At 54.2% G+C, this 18,147-nt stretch overlaps 5 protein-coding genes across 5 annotated transcripts; 2 read left to right on the top strand and 3 right to left on the bottom strand.

The window, feature by feature from the left end:
- Positions 1–5,314: 5,314 nt before the first annotated feature.
- Positions 5,315–6,802, bottom strand: PG985_012902 (uncharacterized protein; the record flags this gene model as incomplete). Its single annotated transcript, XM_066832668.1, has 1 exon — positions 5,315–6,802. One exon carries the CDS (start codon positions 6,800–6,802, stop codon positions 5,315–5,317), a length of 1,488 nt encoding a protein of 495 aa, XP_066680718.1.
- A 1,631-nt stretch (positions 6,803–8,433) lies between these two features.
- PG985_012901 (uroporphyrin-III) lies at positions 8,434–10,251 on the top strand (the record flags this gene model as incomplete). Its single annotated transcript, XM_066832667.1, has 2 exons — positions 8,434–8,737; positions 8,801–10,251. 2 exons carry the CDS (start codon positions 8,434–8,436, stop codon positions 10,249–10,251), a joined length of 1,755 nt encoding a protein of 584 aa, XP_066680717.1.
- A 594-nt stretch (positions 10,252–10,845) lies between these two features.
- Positions 10,846–13,051, bottom strand: PG985_012900 (uncharacterized protein; the record flags this gene model as incomplete). The annotated part of the gene is made up of 2 exons (XM_066832666.1): positions 10,846–12,388; positions 12,507–13,051. The coding sequence occupies 2 exons, from the start codon at positions 13,049–13,051 to the stop codon at positions 10,846–10,848; spliced, it is 2,088 nt and encodes a 695-aa protein (XP_066680716.1).
- Positions 13,052–14,053: 1,002 nt separating this feature from the next.
- PG985_012899 (uncharacterized protein) lies at positions 14,054–16,530 on the bottom strand (the record flags this gene model as incomplete). The annotated part of the gene is made up of 3 exons (XM_066832665.1): positions 14,054–15,965; positions 16,040–16,440; positions 16,516–16,530. The coding sequence occupies 3 exons, from the start codon at positions 16,528–16,530 to the stop codon at positions 14,054–14,056; spliced, it is 2,328 nt and encodes a 775-aa protein (XP_066680715.1).
- A 751-nt stretch (positions 16,531–17,281) lies between these two features.
- PG985_012898 (ribosomal protein S16) lies at positions 17,282–17,768 on the top strand (the record flags this gene model as incomplete). Its single annotated transcript, XM_066832664.1, has 3 exons — positions 17,282–17,358; positions 17,426–17,606; positions 17,670–17,768. 3 exons carry the CDS (start codon positions 17,282–17,284, stop codon positions 17,766–17,768), a joined length of 357 nt encoding a protein of 118 aa, XP_066680714.1.
- Between the last annotated feature and the right edge of the window lie 379 nt (positions 17,769–18,147).

The following is an 18,147-nucleotide window of genomic DNA, read 5'->3' as shown; positions in this document are numbered from 1 at the left end:
GACCAGATACCTCTTCCCGCAGACAGGGCATACGGCCGTGTGCTCAGCGCACATGAATAGCTGTCAAGCCAGCGACGACGACAACAGCGGCAGTAGGGTTGGGCGATGGGAAGAGAAGGTCGTCTCCGAGAAGGGAGGAAGTCGATATTAAATGTTGAAGGGGCATAACAGCAGAGAGATGTTGAAATGTGGCTGGTATGCTATGGCTGAACGTGGCTTCAACTTATAGCCCTCTGTGTCGGACTGGATGTAAGGAAGGACCAGGGTACCGTTGGAAGGGGACGGAAACGGTATGGATGCTTGTGTGTGGGCGTATGTGTGGGTGTGTGTACAAGTATGGGTGTGTCGCATGGCTTGGTAGGTGAATGCAGTCAGTAAATTTCGCCACTGGCCGCAGCAGCGATCCGACAGCTACAGCACCTCCAGATGTTGCGACTTGCAACGACTACCAATGAACAAGTCAGAGGCACCAACAGCAACAGCGGCAGCAACAGCAGGCATTCGGGGGTATTGCTATTGTTGCGTACGTAAACCCCTCGATGATCTCGACAGGCGAATGCGGCAACACCGGGAGAGGAGGCGAGAAGACAAAGGAAGAGGCATTCTATCTTCTTCAACTGCACACAGCAGAGGAGGAATTAGCGAAGGCAGCTCAGCCAACGGTCGATAATTCTGCCTGCCGCTGCTGTACCTCTCTGCTCGAACTGCCTGGTTTTTCTGCAGTCTCCAGCCCTTCAAATTGACGGCGAGGGTGAGCGTCGGAACAAACGCTCCGCCCAAGCGCTGATTGGTAGGGGTCCAGCGTTAGCTTGGCTGGCTGCGTTGAGTGGTATGTAGCGGGTCCCGTTACAGTGGACTCGGGCTGGTCTTTCTAACATGAACCGCGCTAGCAGTATCACTCTCTCTCACTGGTGTTCCTTTTTTCTTTGCTTCTGTTCTGTAGCTGCTGCTCGAAACCATACCGCACCATTTGGGACGGGGCTTCTCTGGTTCTCTGGGGCACGCGAGCGTCGGGTCCCGACTTAGGTTACCAATTACCTCTTCGACTTACTTATCTATTTCCCCGAACTCGTTTCGGCATTTGCTAGGTGCTGATGATACGTCAATGTGTAGGGCCTCATATCATATTGGGAGCTGCTGATCAGTCCGTTTAGTGCGGGTATTGATGTATGGTACTTTCGACTTTCAACCCCCGGGGCGCTCTTCTCCCCATGGCATGGCGATTGGATTCCCTCAATGGGACATACATATGTCAGTCTCAGCTTTAAATGAGCCCACTGCCTCGTGTTTTATAAGCTTATATGTCTCGCTAGTGGGTATGGTATGAATGTTCCGGTCGGCAGAAGTCTGTTCGCGATAGCTCCGGAAACTTCGAGATTTTTCGCTGAGCATCCATCTGCGCCCACGATAGCTTCTACCCAAGCAGCACCAAGGCAGCTTTCTAGTCAGTCAACCCCATATCGTTAGCTACCACTACTACCTTAGGTAGGGACGGGGGTTATTACAGTACAGTAGGCACCACCACCAATTGACTCGGTACCTACATAGACGCTGTACCCTGTCCTGGATTGGATTGGACCCTCCGTGCTACTCTGTCTACTACTGTAGGCCAAGCCCGCTTGCTGCTATCCATCCCGAGAGGTCGTTACGGTATAGTACCTAGTAGCCGCATCCTCTGATAGGGGACAAGTGAGCCCGAATTCTGCGCGGACGTCTCTCCGAATACCTACTTGCTCCACGTCGTGAGCTAAGAAGGAGCTCTTATATAATAAGTGCGCCATATTGAGGAATTCATCTGAAGAGTCGGAATTACCACATCCACAAGGCGTCGGACCTTTTCGTCCACCAGGCGCGTATGTCAGCTACATTGGCATGCCACCACATGCCAAATATACAACATCCCTACGAGCCTACCTATAAGATCACCAACCAGGTCTGCGCGCGCACGCGCGTGTGCGTGATGAGATCCGGCCAGCCCACTTCAAGATTAATAGGACCCTGCAGGCCCCAAGCGGGCTTTTTCGGGGCCCTATACCCCTCCGCCCCAACAATATATACACCGACTTGCGGTGTTATGACAACATCGTCGTTCGTTCCGCAGCATGCGTAGCAGCAGGCATCATATCCGTGCAATACTTTTGTTTATTCCCGTCGGCTTCTACTCCCTCCTCCTCGTCGCGGGAAAAGCATAGATAACGAGGGAATTGTTCTGGCTCTGCTGCCAACTGCACACTGCACAGAAGGGGCATTGCGCATGCAGCGTGCTTTTGCTGGCTTGATCCGTGGGCCCCCACCGCGAATCCTGCATCGAGTCAATAAAGAAGCAACAACCACTGCGTGACTTTATTACTATGTATATGCAAGCCATTTCTGACAGCTTGCATGCATCCGACGGCATCTACCACCAGACTGTTTTGCCAAGTCCACCTGTATGCTATTCTAGGCTTGCGCCCTGCGATTCGTCTTGCCTGAGTCGGATGCCACCATCGTGACTATTTGACTGGTCGCTGCGCGCGCGCGAAACTGCCAGGTGTCTTTCTCGTCTCACCCGAACTGGCCGGTTCTGCTCTGTCATCAATACTTAAATTACTCTTGGTATAATGACAGGTAGGTAGGTAGTAGACATGCGTACCTTGTGACTTCCACATGCCATTCTATTGATGAAGCGCATTCGCGCGCCATATGTAGATCCATCTCAAATCCAAAGGCGAGAAGACGAAACGCTGCCTCCGCCACTGCCGCCACGCCGCTTAACTCGTGCCGAAGACAACGGGTGGGTGCAGGTAGTGGCTTGAAGCCCCTAGCAGCCTAGCTTGGTTGAAACATTGGACTTTCACTGGAGGGGCGGCGCGGAAAGCAAACAGGGAGAGTGCGGAAGGGCCAAAAATTCGACAAAACGCTTGGGTGATTGTGTGTTGCCGTATCGTCAGATGCCGTTGTTACCGGATTGGGGGACCATACGGAGGACCACCGGCGACGAAAAAGCCATTTGATTGATGAAATCAGTGAATGCGACGTTGATCCGCCCCCGTTGCCTAGCATGAACCGACCTACATACATGTAACCGCCTACCACGTCCCCCGCGGCTGACCTTTTAGTCCACGCATGCATTGCATGCTCCGTTGGGACTGCGTGTCCGTCAATCACAAGGCACGGCACAAGGAAAGTGGTAATGCGTTCGGCTGGCCAAGCATCTTGTTGGTTGGTACGTGTTGGTGTACGTCCACTAGGTAGCAGCGAAGCACATGCCGTTCCGTTCTTCTGGGACGCCCCAGCACAAAGCCCCAGCCAGAGTCGCAATTAACTAGCAGTTCATCGTATCCGATAATCCACCACCTCACAATACTAATACGCGGGCTGAGCAGCACACAACTACATATGCAGTAACTACAATAGCGGGAAAGGACGTTTGTTGCCACCTTCACGTGTTAGTAGCAGCCGTCCCGTCTGTCAACTTCGAACTCCTTGTCGGCCGGGGCAATGTGCAAGCCAAGACCAGGGGACGCAAGCCACCAGCGTTCTAGAACTCTCCATGCCGCTACCGTCGCACCACGGGGCACATGGACGGCCGCCCTGACGATCTTGACTCGGTTCGGCTTTTGGTGCATTGGTGATGTGACCAGAAATGTGACTTTACTTTGACGTGGTGTCTCGAAACCACCCCGCGCCCAGTTCAGACCAGCTTGTTGCCGCCCGCGCGTCAGTGTCGCCCGCCACTAGCACCCGCCTTGTCGCTACTATGTATTCATTATCGCCACAGTGGCTGTGTCTGCCGTAACCGACGCAGACTTGCCTAGCTCCCGCTTCCCGCTTCTGTTTCTCCGAGTAGTGGCAGCTTGTCTCGTAGTGGTGGCGATATCGTGTGTGTTTGCTAACCTGACCTCGCTTCAGCAGCTCGCTTCACCATTCTCCCTTTCGTCCTTGGTTCTCTGATGAGCCACCCTGCCACCCAATGGTCACTCGCATGGGTATTGCCATCGATCGTCGCTTGCGTCCATAGTCGTTGTAATTGTATTTTGCCCATCGTCATCAAACAGCGTCGCAGCACTCGGGCGATTCCGCCTTGGCGGGGTGATTCGGCGACAACGACAGCAGCCGTCATCCTTGCCCGCCGCGTCACTTGAAGTCTTCACCGAATCTTCCAGCTGCTTCATGCCTTCTTTGCTGGGCACTGGCCCGTCTAGAGGGGTATCAGATGTTGATGGGAATAACCTCGGTATCAGAAACGCGGCCCAACGACTGCGGCCCAACAGCAGCAGTGGTTGCCAGCGAGAACAGAGCAGCCCCCTTGCAGTTTGCCATGTCCCATGCTCGCCTCTATCACATTACTACCTGCTCGCTGGCTTTTTCGACGATGTGCCTGGCATATCACAAAACGCAGCACTTGCCAGGCACATGGCCGTAAGGCTTTTGACTCACTCGTCGCTAACTCAGAGTGTAGGTGCTCACGCGGCATCGTGTGATATGCCGCAGTCAGTTGATACATAGCCAAAGCCACCCACGTCTATGATACACTTATGGTGTGCAGTTCCTCATGTACATCCTTTGAGACGCCTGGTGCGTCTAAAGGCAAGTGGTCTCGCCTACTTATCATCAACTTCATCATATATATCCACCACGTGCGGGCGGGCACTACGCATGGCTCCTATATGCCGGGTCGACCAGGCACACAAGCGCCCGCCGCAACGCCGCTATGAAGCGCTAGCTGTCCGAACCGTTTAGCTCTCGGTAACGTATGGCGATAGTTCGGCATATTAATGCCCCGCGTGCGAGAGGATTCTCGACGGTCGTTGACGCACACGCTAAGACGCACATTAAGTACTTGTCATTCTCACCAAGATTGTCATCAATGCCTTAGCCCTCTTGATCAGCAGCCTTGCTCCATTCTGACAAAGAAGTCTCTGCATCAGCCAGCCTCTCTTCAAGTAATCCATGTCTAACTGGTAGGCACAGCCATTAGGGGCATCACACTGGACTAACCAAGCGTCCAGGCATTCTCGGGCAGCTGGCACAGTAATGATTCAAGAGTAATAATCAGGTTATTACCCTCGTATGTTATAGACACTGGGCGTTTATACCACTGATCATTCCATTGAGGCGCTCTAATCATTCCATTGGGGTGCTCTAAGTATCGGAAACTAATCTGGTTATTCCGATGTCTATCTAATGGTACAATTGCGACGAATTCCGAAGCACAACTGGAGCAAATGGGACAACATGATTCGTTTATTCCATCCGCCAATAGCAAAATCAGAATAATCACCGGCACGCTTCCGGCTTATTCAACGGCATAATCATTGGCCAGTGGTAATAATCATTTACCACCCTCGGTCGACGGACGTTTACCCCATGACGGCGGGGGAGCTGGCCAGTCCTCCTTCGTGGCTGCTTTGACTGGCTTCTTCGCGGGTACGTTGCTTCCACTTGACAGTGCGGCACTGTAGCTGCGAGCCGGCTTGGTTATGACAGCAGAGCCCTGGTTATCCGACTGGTCGGCCGAAGGCGATCCATTATTCGACTGGCCGCTGGCTTGCTTATTCAGCTGTTGCTGCGGCGGCTTCTGTTGCTTCCTCTGGGCCGGAAGGGGTTTCTGCTGTTGCTTCCTCGGACCAACGATGGACGCCCATGATCGTACCGCGGGTCTGTCGGTGCTTGCCATCTGCGGTGGTTCCGCTGCTTCCAGGGAAGGGAACTCGCTGGCCTCGATGACGGTTGGACGGCGGACAGAAGGACTCCGTGTATCGCTTGAAGCAACCGTCGTGGTGGTATTGGCAGCGACGGACAAGGCGGGCGATGACGGCATCGTGCTCTGCGTCATGGGTGCGACGGCGGAGCCTGGTACTTCCTGCTCTGTGGCTGGCTCTCTTGCTGGCGTTTCTATTGGTGTAGCGGACTCCTTTACCGGCGTTTCCATTGTTGCCGGTTGCTTGCCCTTCTTATTCTTCTTCTTGCTGCTTCCGGTCTTTACTGGGCTACTCTTCTTGCTGCTAGGAGTGCCCGGTTGCTTCTTAGGGTAAAACGGTGGCAGTGCGGGATTCAGCCTGGAGGTTGTTGCTGAACTCGTGCCCTGGGCTCCTTCGGTCGGTTCTGCCGGTACAGAACTCGATCGCCTGTTACGGGCGGCCAGCTGAGAACCTGGACGGGAAACGGAACCAGAAGCTGTATCTGAGGCGGAACTGTGGACGGTGTCTATCCGTTCCATCGCTCTACCTCTACTAGGAATGGATTGGGTTGAAGTTCGGTAGGTCATCAGTGCTTCATCTACCTGTTGGTGCTGGTCCGCAAACTCGGCTGTTGCGCTGGCTTCTGCCTCCTCTTCAGCTTCAGGGATGGGAGAAGATGGTGTGAAGTAGGGCTCGACCGTCGGTGGTGTAGGGGTATGGCGTGGTGCTGCGACAGCATAGCCTGAGCCTGTTGCGCCCCAAGTCTGAAATGTTGATTCAGCATGAGGTGTAGGCCGGTGCAGAGACGCTGATTGCTGCGGGCTTCTTGGCTGTTGCTGCTGTTGTTGTTGGTTTGCGAGATAATCCGCAATGGCACCTGTCTGGACGAAACCCTCACAACGTCTTTGGCTGACAACCTGGCCGTTGTTGTCATGAAAATTGACTACCTGGACTCCTGTTGTTTCCATCTGGATATGCTCTGGGAACAGCAAGCATTGTTCGGGCGCGATGATGACGAAGTTAAACCTGGTACTCGATGGACAGAACTGGTATGGTGGGCGAAAGTTCTCGCAGAACAGGGTGTGGCTCGGGTATCCGAGATGGCATTCCTCACACAGGCAGTAGACGATTACACACATCTTGCCGACCGGAGGATGAGTCTGAATCTCAAATGGCGATGCTTGTGTCTACAAGTTTTGCGACGAGAGTCAGATCAGGTATGCTGCAAAGAGTGAAAGGGTTTGGTCAGTGATGACCGAGCAAGCAGCATGTTTGTTCCTGGAATTTGGGAAAACTTACCGTGCTGATTCACTCGCAGAGAAGAGGATTATCAGTCTGTCAACAACCAACAATGGTTTGATGGCGAAATGGGACGAAAAAAACGTATGGCAGGAATTACTGCCTGGGGGTTCTATCGGGTTCTTGCGAAGAACACAATGGGACGACCATTCAGACAGGTTGACACAACAGATGGGAGATCCAGATATGATTGCAATGGGTTCCAGCGTCTGCCTGCCCGCGTGCCTTCTTTCCATTGATGCTGGCTCTGTAAAAAGGCAGGCACTCTATACAGCACTATGGGTCCAGCCATTACTGAGAACTGCGCTAACAACACAAGAACTTGGGGCGCCAACGAGGTCACAACCCCCTGAATCCAGGTGCCCAATCCCCTAAATGAATAGTGAACGAATTGAATGCTACTACTATGGATAACTATGTACATAGCAATTGTGACAAGAATTGAAGAGAAAGAGTTCCAAGACAGACGAGTGAACTTTCCCAGAAATCCCTTTGTGTTCAGTTCCAGCGGGCCTGGTTGACCTGGTAGCACCCTCTGGAAGTCTCTGAATGGCTTCAAGTCCCAGATGATACGCCATTTTGCATGACAGCCTGAAGACAGATCAAACAATCGCGCTTAACTCGCTGCTACGAATCATGAACAAGGAAACAAATATAGAGAAACTCAAGCCAATGTCACTATATTGAGAATTGATATTTACAGTGAAGTTAACGCCTGTCTTCCTGCCAGCCAGAGCCATGCACGATGTCTGTTAGTCGACCTCATCCAGACTCATATCTCCGTTGGTACTTCCGCGGCAAGCAGGCGGGCTTACTTGATCCTTGCCGCCATTGGTGCGATAAGGAGCCCGAGTGCCAGCCTTATCGCGGGCGCCAACCGCCGAGCACAGGGCCTATGCTGCAGGGCTAGAGCCGCCTGTAGAAAGTCCCTGTCCCCCTCCTTCAGTGGCGCCACTGGTCAAGTGGTGAAATACCCCGCGGAAGACTCACCCCACCATCTGAGGTCGGAAAGCGCGATTTGGCCATGGGATTGGTCATCAAAACCCATCTTGGCTTCTGGCTTCGGGCTTTGCTAATCGCAATTGCGCCATCGCAACATTTTCTACGTGGGGCCGAACTCCCTCCTTCTAGTGACTAGAGTCCATCACCGACTCGTGCGATCCCGGAGATGTCTAAGTCGAGATTGCCAGACTCCCCCGGGGCTATTAGGCCGTTGGCAGATTCATACTTCACTTGGAGTGACCCCTAAGTTATTGATTTACTTCTCTTCTGCCTCTCTTTGCTCTGTCGCATCAACAGCATTGTTGTCTCTATTCATCGCAAGCGACTGCTTTGCTACATCTTAGCTAGCCCTTGCCGCCTTTCGTTCCTGTCTGTCCCCATCTGAGACTCTTGAACATCTCTGCCTCTACTTGTCACACTGGCTCTTGCTGGATAAGTAGGCATAGAAAGACCTACATCAAAGCTGATGATGGCGAGCCACATCTCCTTGCTCACGACAACTGATGCGCGGTCGCATGTCCACCTGATCGTCGGCTCGAACCCCCTGGCCGCCTCCCGTTGCGCCCAATCTTTCAGCGTCGGCGCATGCCCGTTCTTGATCGCGCCAGCCACAGCCGAGTTACACTATGCTTTACAGAAGAGAGTCGATGCGGGGGAAGTGAAATGGGTGAAGAAGGCTTTCGAAGACAACGATGCGTTAACCCTGGGGCGCGACGACTTGGGGGGCGTCGTCGATGCCATCTTTGTCACTTCAGGACCCCGAGATCCGCAGAGTAAGACTTACAAGAAAAAACCCCTTGTATTTGTTCACTACGACTAACATGAACCGCTCACAGGCGCCCAAATATCGAGTTTCTGCAAGCGCAATCGCATTCCCGTCAACGTTGTCGACTCACCCCAACTATCTACCTTCAGCCTCCTTTCCACACATACCGATGGCCCCTTACAGATCGGCGTTACGACCAATGGCCGCGGCTGCAAACTAGCCTCCAGAATCCGTCGCGAGATCGCCGCCTCCCTCCCTCAAGATTTAGGAGCAGCATGTACACGATTGGGCGATGCTCGAAGGCGCATACAGGAAGAAGATCACTTGCTGCACTCTGCGCTGGCGGATGGTGGAGAGCTGGACGATTCTCTCGACCAGACTGCTACTTTCAACAAGCTAGTGTCGGAGGCGGATCTTGACGCAGCCAAGAACAGGCGCATGCGATGGCTCAGTCAGGTTTGCGAATACTGGCCGCTCAAGCGTCTTGCAGCGGTTAGCGATGAAGATGTGGCAGGCATACTGAAGTCTTACGAGGGAGTCAATGCGCCCGAGTCCATCGGCCGTCCTACAGCCAAGTCCAACCCCATTGCCAGGGGTCGTGTCATTCTTGCTGGTTCAGGTCCTGGCCACCCTGACCTACTAACACAAGCCACACACAAGGCGATACAAACCGCCGACCTCATCCTAGCCGACAAACTGGTACCCTCGGGGGTTCTCGACTTAATACCGCGGAGAACGCCTGTACACATCGCCCGCAAGTTCCCCGGCAATGCCGACGCCGCCCAAGAAGAGCTCCAGCAGATGGCCATCGCGGGCGTGCGCGAAGGAAAAGCCGTGCTCCGTCTCAAGCAGGGCGATCCCTTCATCTATGGCCGCGGCGGCGAGGAGGTTGCCTACTTCCGACAACACGGTCTGGGCGATCGCGTCACGGTCCTGCCGGGCATCACGAGCGCTCTGTCGGCGCCCCTCTTCTCCAGCATCCCGGCGACGCAGCGAGACGTTTCGGATCAGGTACTCATCTGCACTGGAACGGGCAAGAAGGGCAAGCCGCCGAACCCGCCGGAGTACGTGGCCACGCGAACCGTAGTTTTCCTGATGGCGCTGCACCGGATCGCTGCCTTGGTTGGGGAGCTTACCGAGTACACCGATGCTGAGAAGGGAATTGTGAAGGAGCTGTCTTCGGGCGAAGAGCAACCAGCAGCAGCAGTCCATGAACCATCTACCACAACAACAACAACAACTCCCAGGCGACCGCTGTGGCCATTGAGCACGCCTTGCGCCGTCATCGAGCGTGCCAGCTGCCCCGATCAACGAGTTATCCGCACTACCCTGGCCCGCGTCGTTGAGGCCATCGAGCAAGAAGGTAGCCGGCCGCCAGGGCTCCTGGTCGTGGGCGGTGCCTGCGAGGCCTTGTACCAGAGCGAAAAGGGCCGCAGCTGGGTCGTTGAGGACGGCTTCGTGGGACTAGAGATTGGGGATCAGCTGGATTTGTCAGGAAGCCTTGGACCGATTGCTGCTTAAGTAAGGATGAATGGATCTTCTTGGTTGCTGTACATATGCTGTCTGATTTGGGGGTTCTTATTGCTGGTTTAGTGCATGGGACTGGCGCATGGGGTTTGGATATCCAATGGCTTGGCTGGTTGATTGGGAGGTCAAGGAACATAGGGGAATTAGGTGTTGGGCATTTGCTTCGTATATTGACAGAATGTCAATGTTTCATGTTCGGCAATGTCATAGAAATGCATATCCATATATCCACCTCAGCCCGCGACGGTTTCAAGAGTGCATTCATACGTCATTGCCATTTGTGACTTGCAGTACTGTGTTTTGAACAAGTGCTACTAAGCCCAGCTTTGCCGCATTAGGTCTTTTTGCACTGTTCGAGTTTCACTCTTCCCATAACTGTGTTATCCTCTCAATTACCCAGTACAATTTGAAGAGCAGACAAGAGTCAATGTTGTTGTCCGTGTCCTACTTTCGCTAGTCATAAGTTCTAGAACTCGTGAACTTGTGTTACTCATTTGATCACCTCGATGTTACCTTTACCACTAGATTGCGATATCTAATTTGATGATGGGCAATGAGCATGTTGGAAGCAGTATCTTAGGCCACGACTCACGCGGACGGGCGTCGATCTTGCTCTCTGAGTTGCAATCCTTTGCCAGCGTCGTCCTCGAAACTCAACACCATCCCCTTGGCCCTCTCGCGCATACGCCCCTGTAATGCCGCCGCCCGTAGCTGCTCCCGCGCTTCTACATCAAGCGAGTGTGTCAGTGTCGCCAGCACATCCGATTTCCACGGGGGCAGCCGCAGCCTTCGGGTCTCCCACATGGATAGGAAGACGAAGCTGCAGCCCAAGAGCACCACCGTCACGGGGAGCGTCACGTAGGGCCAACGCACGCGGATGTGCAGCACCCAATCTCCTTGGTTGCCTGCGTGCGTCATGTTGGAGTTGTCGCGGATCCAGATCGACATGGCCGTGGCCGTGCCGGCGAACGTCGCAGAGAGGTTGTCGCTCTCGTGCAGGGTCTGCGAGACAATGGGCCCGAGGTCCGACTCGCCGTAGACCAGCGGATCTTGGAAGAAGTTGGATACGAGAAAGGGTAGGATACTGCCGAGGGTGTTCTGGGTGATGTTGAAGATCAGGGTAGCGTTACCAGGTAGTCCACGACTCTGCGCTTCTGCCCGGGGAATCTGCAGCTGAAGGTCATCTAGGGTGTAGTCTGCATCGCCAGTATTAAGCGAGTAGTTTGTGAAATCCTCGTAGGCGTTCCAAATGTACTCTTCATAGGAGGTGTTTGTTAGACGTTGGTCCCATATGGGGTGGTATGAATCTGGCACTCTATTCGACCAGGACGCCACGACATCTTCATGGAGTTTCCCGCTGCGGACTTCAGATTTGTACGCGTTTGCGCAAAAGTAAAGAGCACACTCCGTAGCCGTAGACCGGGTTTGATTCCAGGGTCTCGACTGGTTGGCGTAGGCCGGCTCTGCACTGATACGGCCCACCGCTACAATCATCGTGTTGAGTTCAGCAAACGTGAGGGTCCTCCCGGGGTTATCGAGTGCTTTTGCAGACATATATGCAGCTACCACAGAGTCCTTGATCTGAGCACGGCGCCCTACGGCTTCGACGTACGTCGGCTCGACCAAATTCGTGAGATTCACATCGGGCAGGGCATGGGTGATGTAACGGCCATCGTTATGAATCCCAAGGACTTGGATATTGCCCAGGTCTCTCCCGATTCGTTCACTGACCACAAGGTGGTCCGAGACGTCGTTGCAGGCGCTGCATACGGATATCGACGTGAAGACGGGCCAAGTGCAATTGCCGGTGGTGCAAATGAACGACACTGCGTCGCGCGGGTCGTTGGCATTAAACCCACGAGTTACGGCTGATGCCAATCCTTTACTAGGCTCTCGGCGGTACTGGGCGGATGCGTACGTATACCTTTGGTTCCTAAATCCAAATGCAGTCGTACTGGCTGGCTTGATCCGTTTAGTCGATCCAACATCCAGACGATGGCTGGTCCCGATTGAAGGGGCAGTTTGGGGTTGAGTCGTTATTATCTTCCCTTCGGTGTATATAACCGCCTGCATGAATGGCTCGAAGCCCAAAATGAGCAGTGTTACGAGCGCCCCAATGGTGACCCAGTGGCTAGTGAAGTAGAATAATTGTTAGAAAAGATGCACACGGAGAGAGAGAGAGAGGGGGGGGGGAGAAAGGGGGGAGTAAGGGAAGAGAGAAAAAGACGATGCGGGTGGGTCGCACTTACCGAGCTCGTAGGCGGCAGATGAGCCAGAAGCTCCCCATGGGACCTCTGCTTGCATCATCAAAGCTCTCGAATATCAGTGGGGTGTCGGATCGTTTGCCAAACCAGTTCCATTTCCACTGCCCTAGGCAAGAGCCTACAGCGAATGCAAGCGTGGTGCGAGCGATAGTTGCCAGGATGGAGATGAGGGTGTTGAAGGAAATGAAGAAGTTGTAATCCGTCAAAGGCCGCCCATCGGCGTAAAACAGTAGCACCGTAGATGTTACCACGGCAGCAATACCAAGGGCCATCAAGGATATTTCCATGGTCCAGGAGTGCTTGTCAGCCGACTTTGGCTCGGATTTGGACTTGCTGGAATCACCAGGGACCGGGGCATATCCAGGAGTGTCGCTGGATCTCGTATCATCGTCTTGGAGGGAGTCTTCATCCCAATCTGAAGGTGGCCGAGGTCGAACATCATGGTCTAATCGAGACGGGAACACTTGTTCTTCTTGTGGGTGGATTTGGCCATCAGCCTCCTCCTGTCCAGGTGATGACCCGGGAGGCATTCTGTCGGTGGCACGGTTCTGATTCATTGTGTACAACCTCTAATCGTATATTGACCAATGTTTGACGGCAACGAGCGGTGGAAATATAACAAAGATCGCTAGATGTTGGTGTTTGATGGCGTTATGGCAAAAACGTCTACTCCCACCAAACAAGGTCCGTGATGCCATCTATATATGCTCTGTAGACCAGTCGCAAGATTGGCGATGAGGCTGCGGACAACCTCGAAGGAAAGGCAAAAAGCAACCCCTGTTTCAAGTGGCTGATAGGAGAGAAAAAAGAACGGGAATAGGCGGCAAGCCTGCAGTTCAGCTCATGGGGGCGCTTCCACCAAACTGCAGCCACCCTGTTGCACAGAAGGCTGAGTTTCCGCAGCACTTGAGAGCCTGCGGTACCTAGCTTGGAATAACGTCTTGTGATTTTACATTTCGAGGATGTCATACACACCAAATCACACATGTGTCTCGGATATACGTGCGTGGCTGCAGACAGTGTAAGTGGTTGAGATGTGAAGTCTAATTTTGGATTTGTTGCCTCCATACGAGTCTGGAGCCTTGAGCACCAATTTCAATCAACATTCAGCACCGGACTGGTTATCTATATAGTTGTACCTAAGCTCTTACGAAAAGTACTCGTCACCAAGAAGGAAAACACAGTAACAAGTGAATTCTTACCGTTGTTAGTATGATAGACCAGTCTGTAAGGCTAGCCCAGCAAGATGGGTACAGCATTTAGGTACAGCGACTTTGAGACAACGCCACAAGGGATGATCCAATGCGGTTTGGGTAAGCAAGAAAAGAAACCCAGCCTACGTAGTCTGGTATTCAAGAACAGGATGGTGTAAATCAGCTATTGTAATGTGAATTTGACGATGGTTCTTAGGGGTATGTATTTCATTTGAACTTTTCTCCGGCCATGTCCAAACCCAAAGCCTTTTTTGATCATATATACACCTCTCTAATGTACAACCGGATATCATCTTCCCACCTACTCTCTTCCCCGACTTACGCCGCCGAAATCTCCTGCTTCACCCAGTTCTCCAACCCGCCCCTCGCAATAATCTCCTGCACATTCGGCGGCAGCTCCCCGACCTTCTGCGTCCACGTCTCGCCGCCCTCGCCCTCGGTGACGACCACCTTGCTCCTCCGCAGGTCCCAGACCACCTTCCAGCCCGTCCGCCGCGTCAGCACCTTCTGCTCCGCCTTGAACGTCTCCCGCAGCCGCTCCACCAGCTTGGGCACCTCGAGCAGCATCAGCGCGTTGTTGACGCTGTTGCGGCTGAAGACGTTGCCGAAGCTGCCCGAGATGACGAGCGGGATCTTCTTGGCCAGGATCGCCGTCGCCGCCTGCTCGCGCGAGCTGCCCGTGCCGAAGTTGCGCCCCGCCACCACGATGTCGCCCGCCTTGGCGATGCTGGTGAACTCGGTGTCGTAGTTCTCCATGACCACCTCGGCCATCTTCTCCGGGCTGACGTTGTCCTGGTACGTGTACTTGCCCGGGTAAATGCCGTCCGTGTTGATGTTGTCGGCGTCGCAGAAGACGATCTCGCCCTCGATCTTCTCGGGGAAGCCGGGCAGGATGTCGGTCAGGGTTTCCTCGCCTTCAGGGGCGGCCTCGGCGGCAGCACCGGCCTCACCCTGCTCAGACTTGCCGATCATGGCCTCGGCTTCAGCAATGATCTTGTCCAGCGCATCTTCGATGCTGAAGGCCTTGTCTGCCTCAAGAATACCGGTACCCTCGCCGATGATGGGCTTCTCAACGCCCTCGGGCTTGTTGTACCAGCCTGGGCCGGCAATCTTACCCTGCAGAGCGCTGGCTGCGACAACCTCGGGACTTGCCAGGTAGGCCTTGGCCTCGGTCGAGCCCATGCGTCCCTTGAAGTTGCGGTTGCTGGCAGAGATGCCCACCTCGCCAGGCTCCAGCAGACCAGTGCCCAGTCCGATGCAAGGCCCGCAGCCAGATGGCAGGGGCTGGGCTCCGGCGTCCAGAAGAACCTGCCAGTCACCGGTCGCTTCCGCTTGATGCTGCTCAGGAAGAGAGGCCGCGGCAATGTAGAAGTTGACACCAGGTGCTACCTTAGGAGCGGCGCCCTTCTCAGCTGCCTCACGGAAGACCTTGGCTGCAGACTGGATATCGGATGCTCTGCCGTTGGTGCAGCTGACCAGGTACGCCTTGTTGACCTTGATGTCTTGGGCCTCCAGCTCACGAAGAGGCGTCAGCACCTTCACGCTGTTGGGGCCCGAAACGCACGGAGCCAGTGTGCTGAGGTTCAAGTACAATGACTTGGCGTAGGGGGCACCGGGATCAGCAACCGGCCGATCCTCAAGGAGCTGGTCAATCTTCTCGTGGGTGAATTGGTTGGTGGCAACACCGTCTCCTAAGAATGAAGAGAGAGTCGCCTGGGCACGCATCCACCTCTCCAATGTCGTGTCGATGGGGAAGAGTCCAGACAGGGCACCCCACTCCGTAGTCATGTTGGCAATGGTGAGACGGTCGTCGACTGAGAGGCTGAACATGGTCTCCTCACTGCCGGTGAACTCAATAGCGTGGTTCAGCACCTCGTCCTGGTTGAACAAGCCGCAGAGGGCGACAATGACATCCTTGCCTGTGACACCTGGGGGAAGGATACCAGTCAAGTTCACACGAGCGACAGGGGGGACCTGGTACCAGGTCTTGCCCGTCGCCCATACACTCGCAGCGTCAGTACGAACCACAGGGGTACCCAGGCAGCCGATACCGCCGTACATGTTGGAGTGACTGTCCGAGGCGACTGTGACGGTACCCGGCCACGCGTGGCCCTCCTCAATCATGATCTGATGGCCGATACCACGGCCCGCCGGGTAGTTAATGACGCCTTGCGACTCAGCGAAATTCCGGATCTTCTCGTATTTCTTGAGGTTCGTCTCCGACTTGTTCCTATTTGACTCAACATTAGCCTGGCTCATCCAGGAAACAAAAGCCCGTGTATCGTAAGGAAGAATTGCACCTACTGGACGTCGTGATCCAGGGTGAAAACCACTTGAGTCGGGTCTTGGATCTTCGAGGCTCCGATGGTGATGAACTTGGACATGACGGCGGCGGTGTTGTCGTGGGTCATGATGCGCGCGGGCGACAGGCTGATGTAGTCGCCGCTGCGGACGACCTTTCCCTCGGGCAGGCCCACGGCATGGCGCTGGATGATCTTCTCGGTCAGGGTCTGGGGCGCCGTCGGCTTGGAGAGGAAGTTGAAGGGCGACAGCGACTCCTCTTGTTGCGCATGGAAGGCTTGGTAGCGAGGGAAGGTGGGCGTGCACAGCGAGCGGGCGTTTAACGAGGGCGTGACCAGCGGCAGCCGGCGTGGACTTATTCGGCTCGACAGGCGGCCGATGTAGCGAGGCAACGGGCGCAAAAGCTGGAAAGGGTCAGACGATACCTAAGCAAGAGGTAAAGGGGTAGTATCTATAAGAGACAATACTGGTATACTCACAGATCTGGACGCCATTGCGACGGTGGAAAACAGCTGCAGTTCAAAAACCGAAGATGTCTGAGTGCGTTATCGGCCAAAATTTACTGCCATTCGGCGGCCATGAATTCAATTCAACAGCCCACTGCCCGCGAAATATTTAGCGTGGGACTAGACCCTGTAGAACAACTAGGGCAGTTTTCGGAAGGCGGTCGGTCGCCCCAATCATGCGCTTGACTTCACATCTCCATGTCCGCAAAATGGTAATGCTTTGTCTAGGTGGTTTTTCATAGTAGTTAATGCAATTAAAATTCATAACTATGTGCGACTAAGAAGGGAAAGTTGATAGATATCTAACAGCGCCCATTCCTTACAAGTGTTGCAATTGAGGAAGATGTCATGCTTGACGGTTACCAAGAGGGGCTTCGTCTGTGTCCCGTCGGCCAATGACAGCAGTTCAATTTGAATCAAAGAGCTCTGGCAGAAAGATGATCAGCTGGCTGCTGCTCGCTCACTGAATACTCGCTCGAGCTTGATCTGCAACTGGTGGACCAGCAAGCAAACCCCCTGTAAGCTCTAGCCGTTGGGTCGGGTCCGCCCCCGTAAACACCTCCAGCTGTTGCCCGCCGCCCGGATCAATCCAGTGCCGCCGCTCCGTTGAAATTTCCAGGCGGATACTGGAACCATGGCCTAGCTACGCAACACTACGTGCAACCCATTTCGACATAGGACTTCGAGATCGCGGGCCCTTCACCACCCAAACCGGCCAATTCCCCAAACGCCAGCCACCATGACCATCAAGATCCGTTTGGCGCGCTTCGGGCGCCGCAATGCGCCCTTCTACAACATTGTCGTTGCCCATGCCAGGTAAGCCAGAAAACCACAACCTGCTTTGCGACACAGCAACTAATTCGCATTTCGACAACCCAAACAGAACCGCACGCAACAGCAAGCCCCTCGAAGTCATCGGCACCTACGACCCCATCCCCAAAGCCGACCCCTACGACGACTCCGGCCGCCTGCACAAGGACATCAAGCTCGACACGCTGAGGGCCAAGTACTGGATCGGAGTGGGCGCGCAACCGACCGACACCATGTGGCGGTTATTGTCGATGGTGAGCAAACCAATTCACCTGCGAGTTTCCTGAATAGGGCGAATTATCTAACACTGCAACTAGGTCGGCATCATGGAGCCCAAGTACCGCAACCAGCAGCCCCGGACAGCGCCGCAATTACCCGCCGATATCAAGAAGCCCGAGGCCACTTCTTCGGCGTGAAGCTGACGGGTGGAGGGTACGGATGAACGATGTATAAATAAAATACCAATTGTAAACAGCATTGGAGGCGTTCTAGTTTTGCAGACGGTCCTGCTCATATGGGGCCCGGGGTTTTTTTTTGACAATGGATGAAGAGGCAGACTTCTGGTGGCAACTCTACTCCATCTCGCGCACGACTTATAGGAGCTGGGCTAGGGTGCGCACCCAGTTCCACGGCAGCGATCAGGCAGTGCTGAGACGAAGCTCTGGAATAGGAGGGAACTCCGAATTCGACAGACGGGCACAGTTACTTAAGGGCCTCAGGAGACTACGCGAAGAGATGGACCAATGTTGGTCCATATTGTACACCAGATGCCACAAATCAAACAAAGTAAAATCA

The sequence above is a fragment of the Apiospora marii genome (genome assembly GCF_038362585.1).
Source record: "Apiospora marii strain CBS 49790 chromosome Unknown utg000009l_segment0_segment0, whole genome shotgun sequence".
Classification (NCBI taxonomy): Eukaryota; Fungi; Ascomycota; class Sordariomycetes; order Amphisphaeriales; family Apiosporaceae; genus Apiospora; species Apiospora marii.
This window is presented reverse-complemented; position numbering and strand designations above follow the sequence as displayed.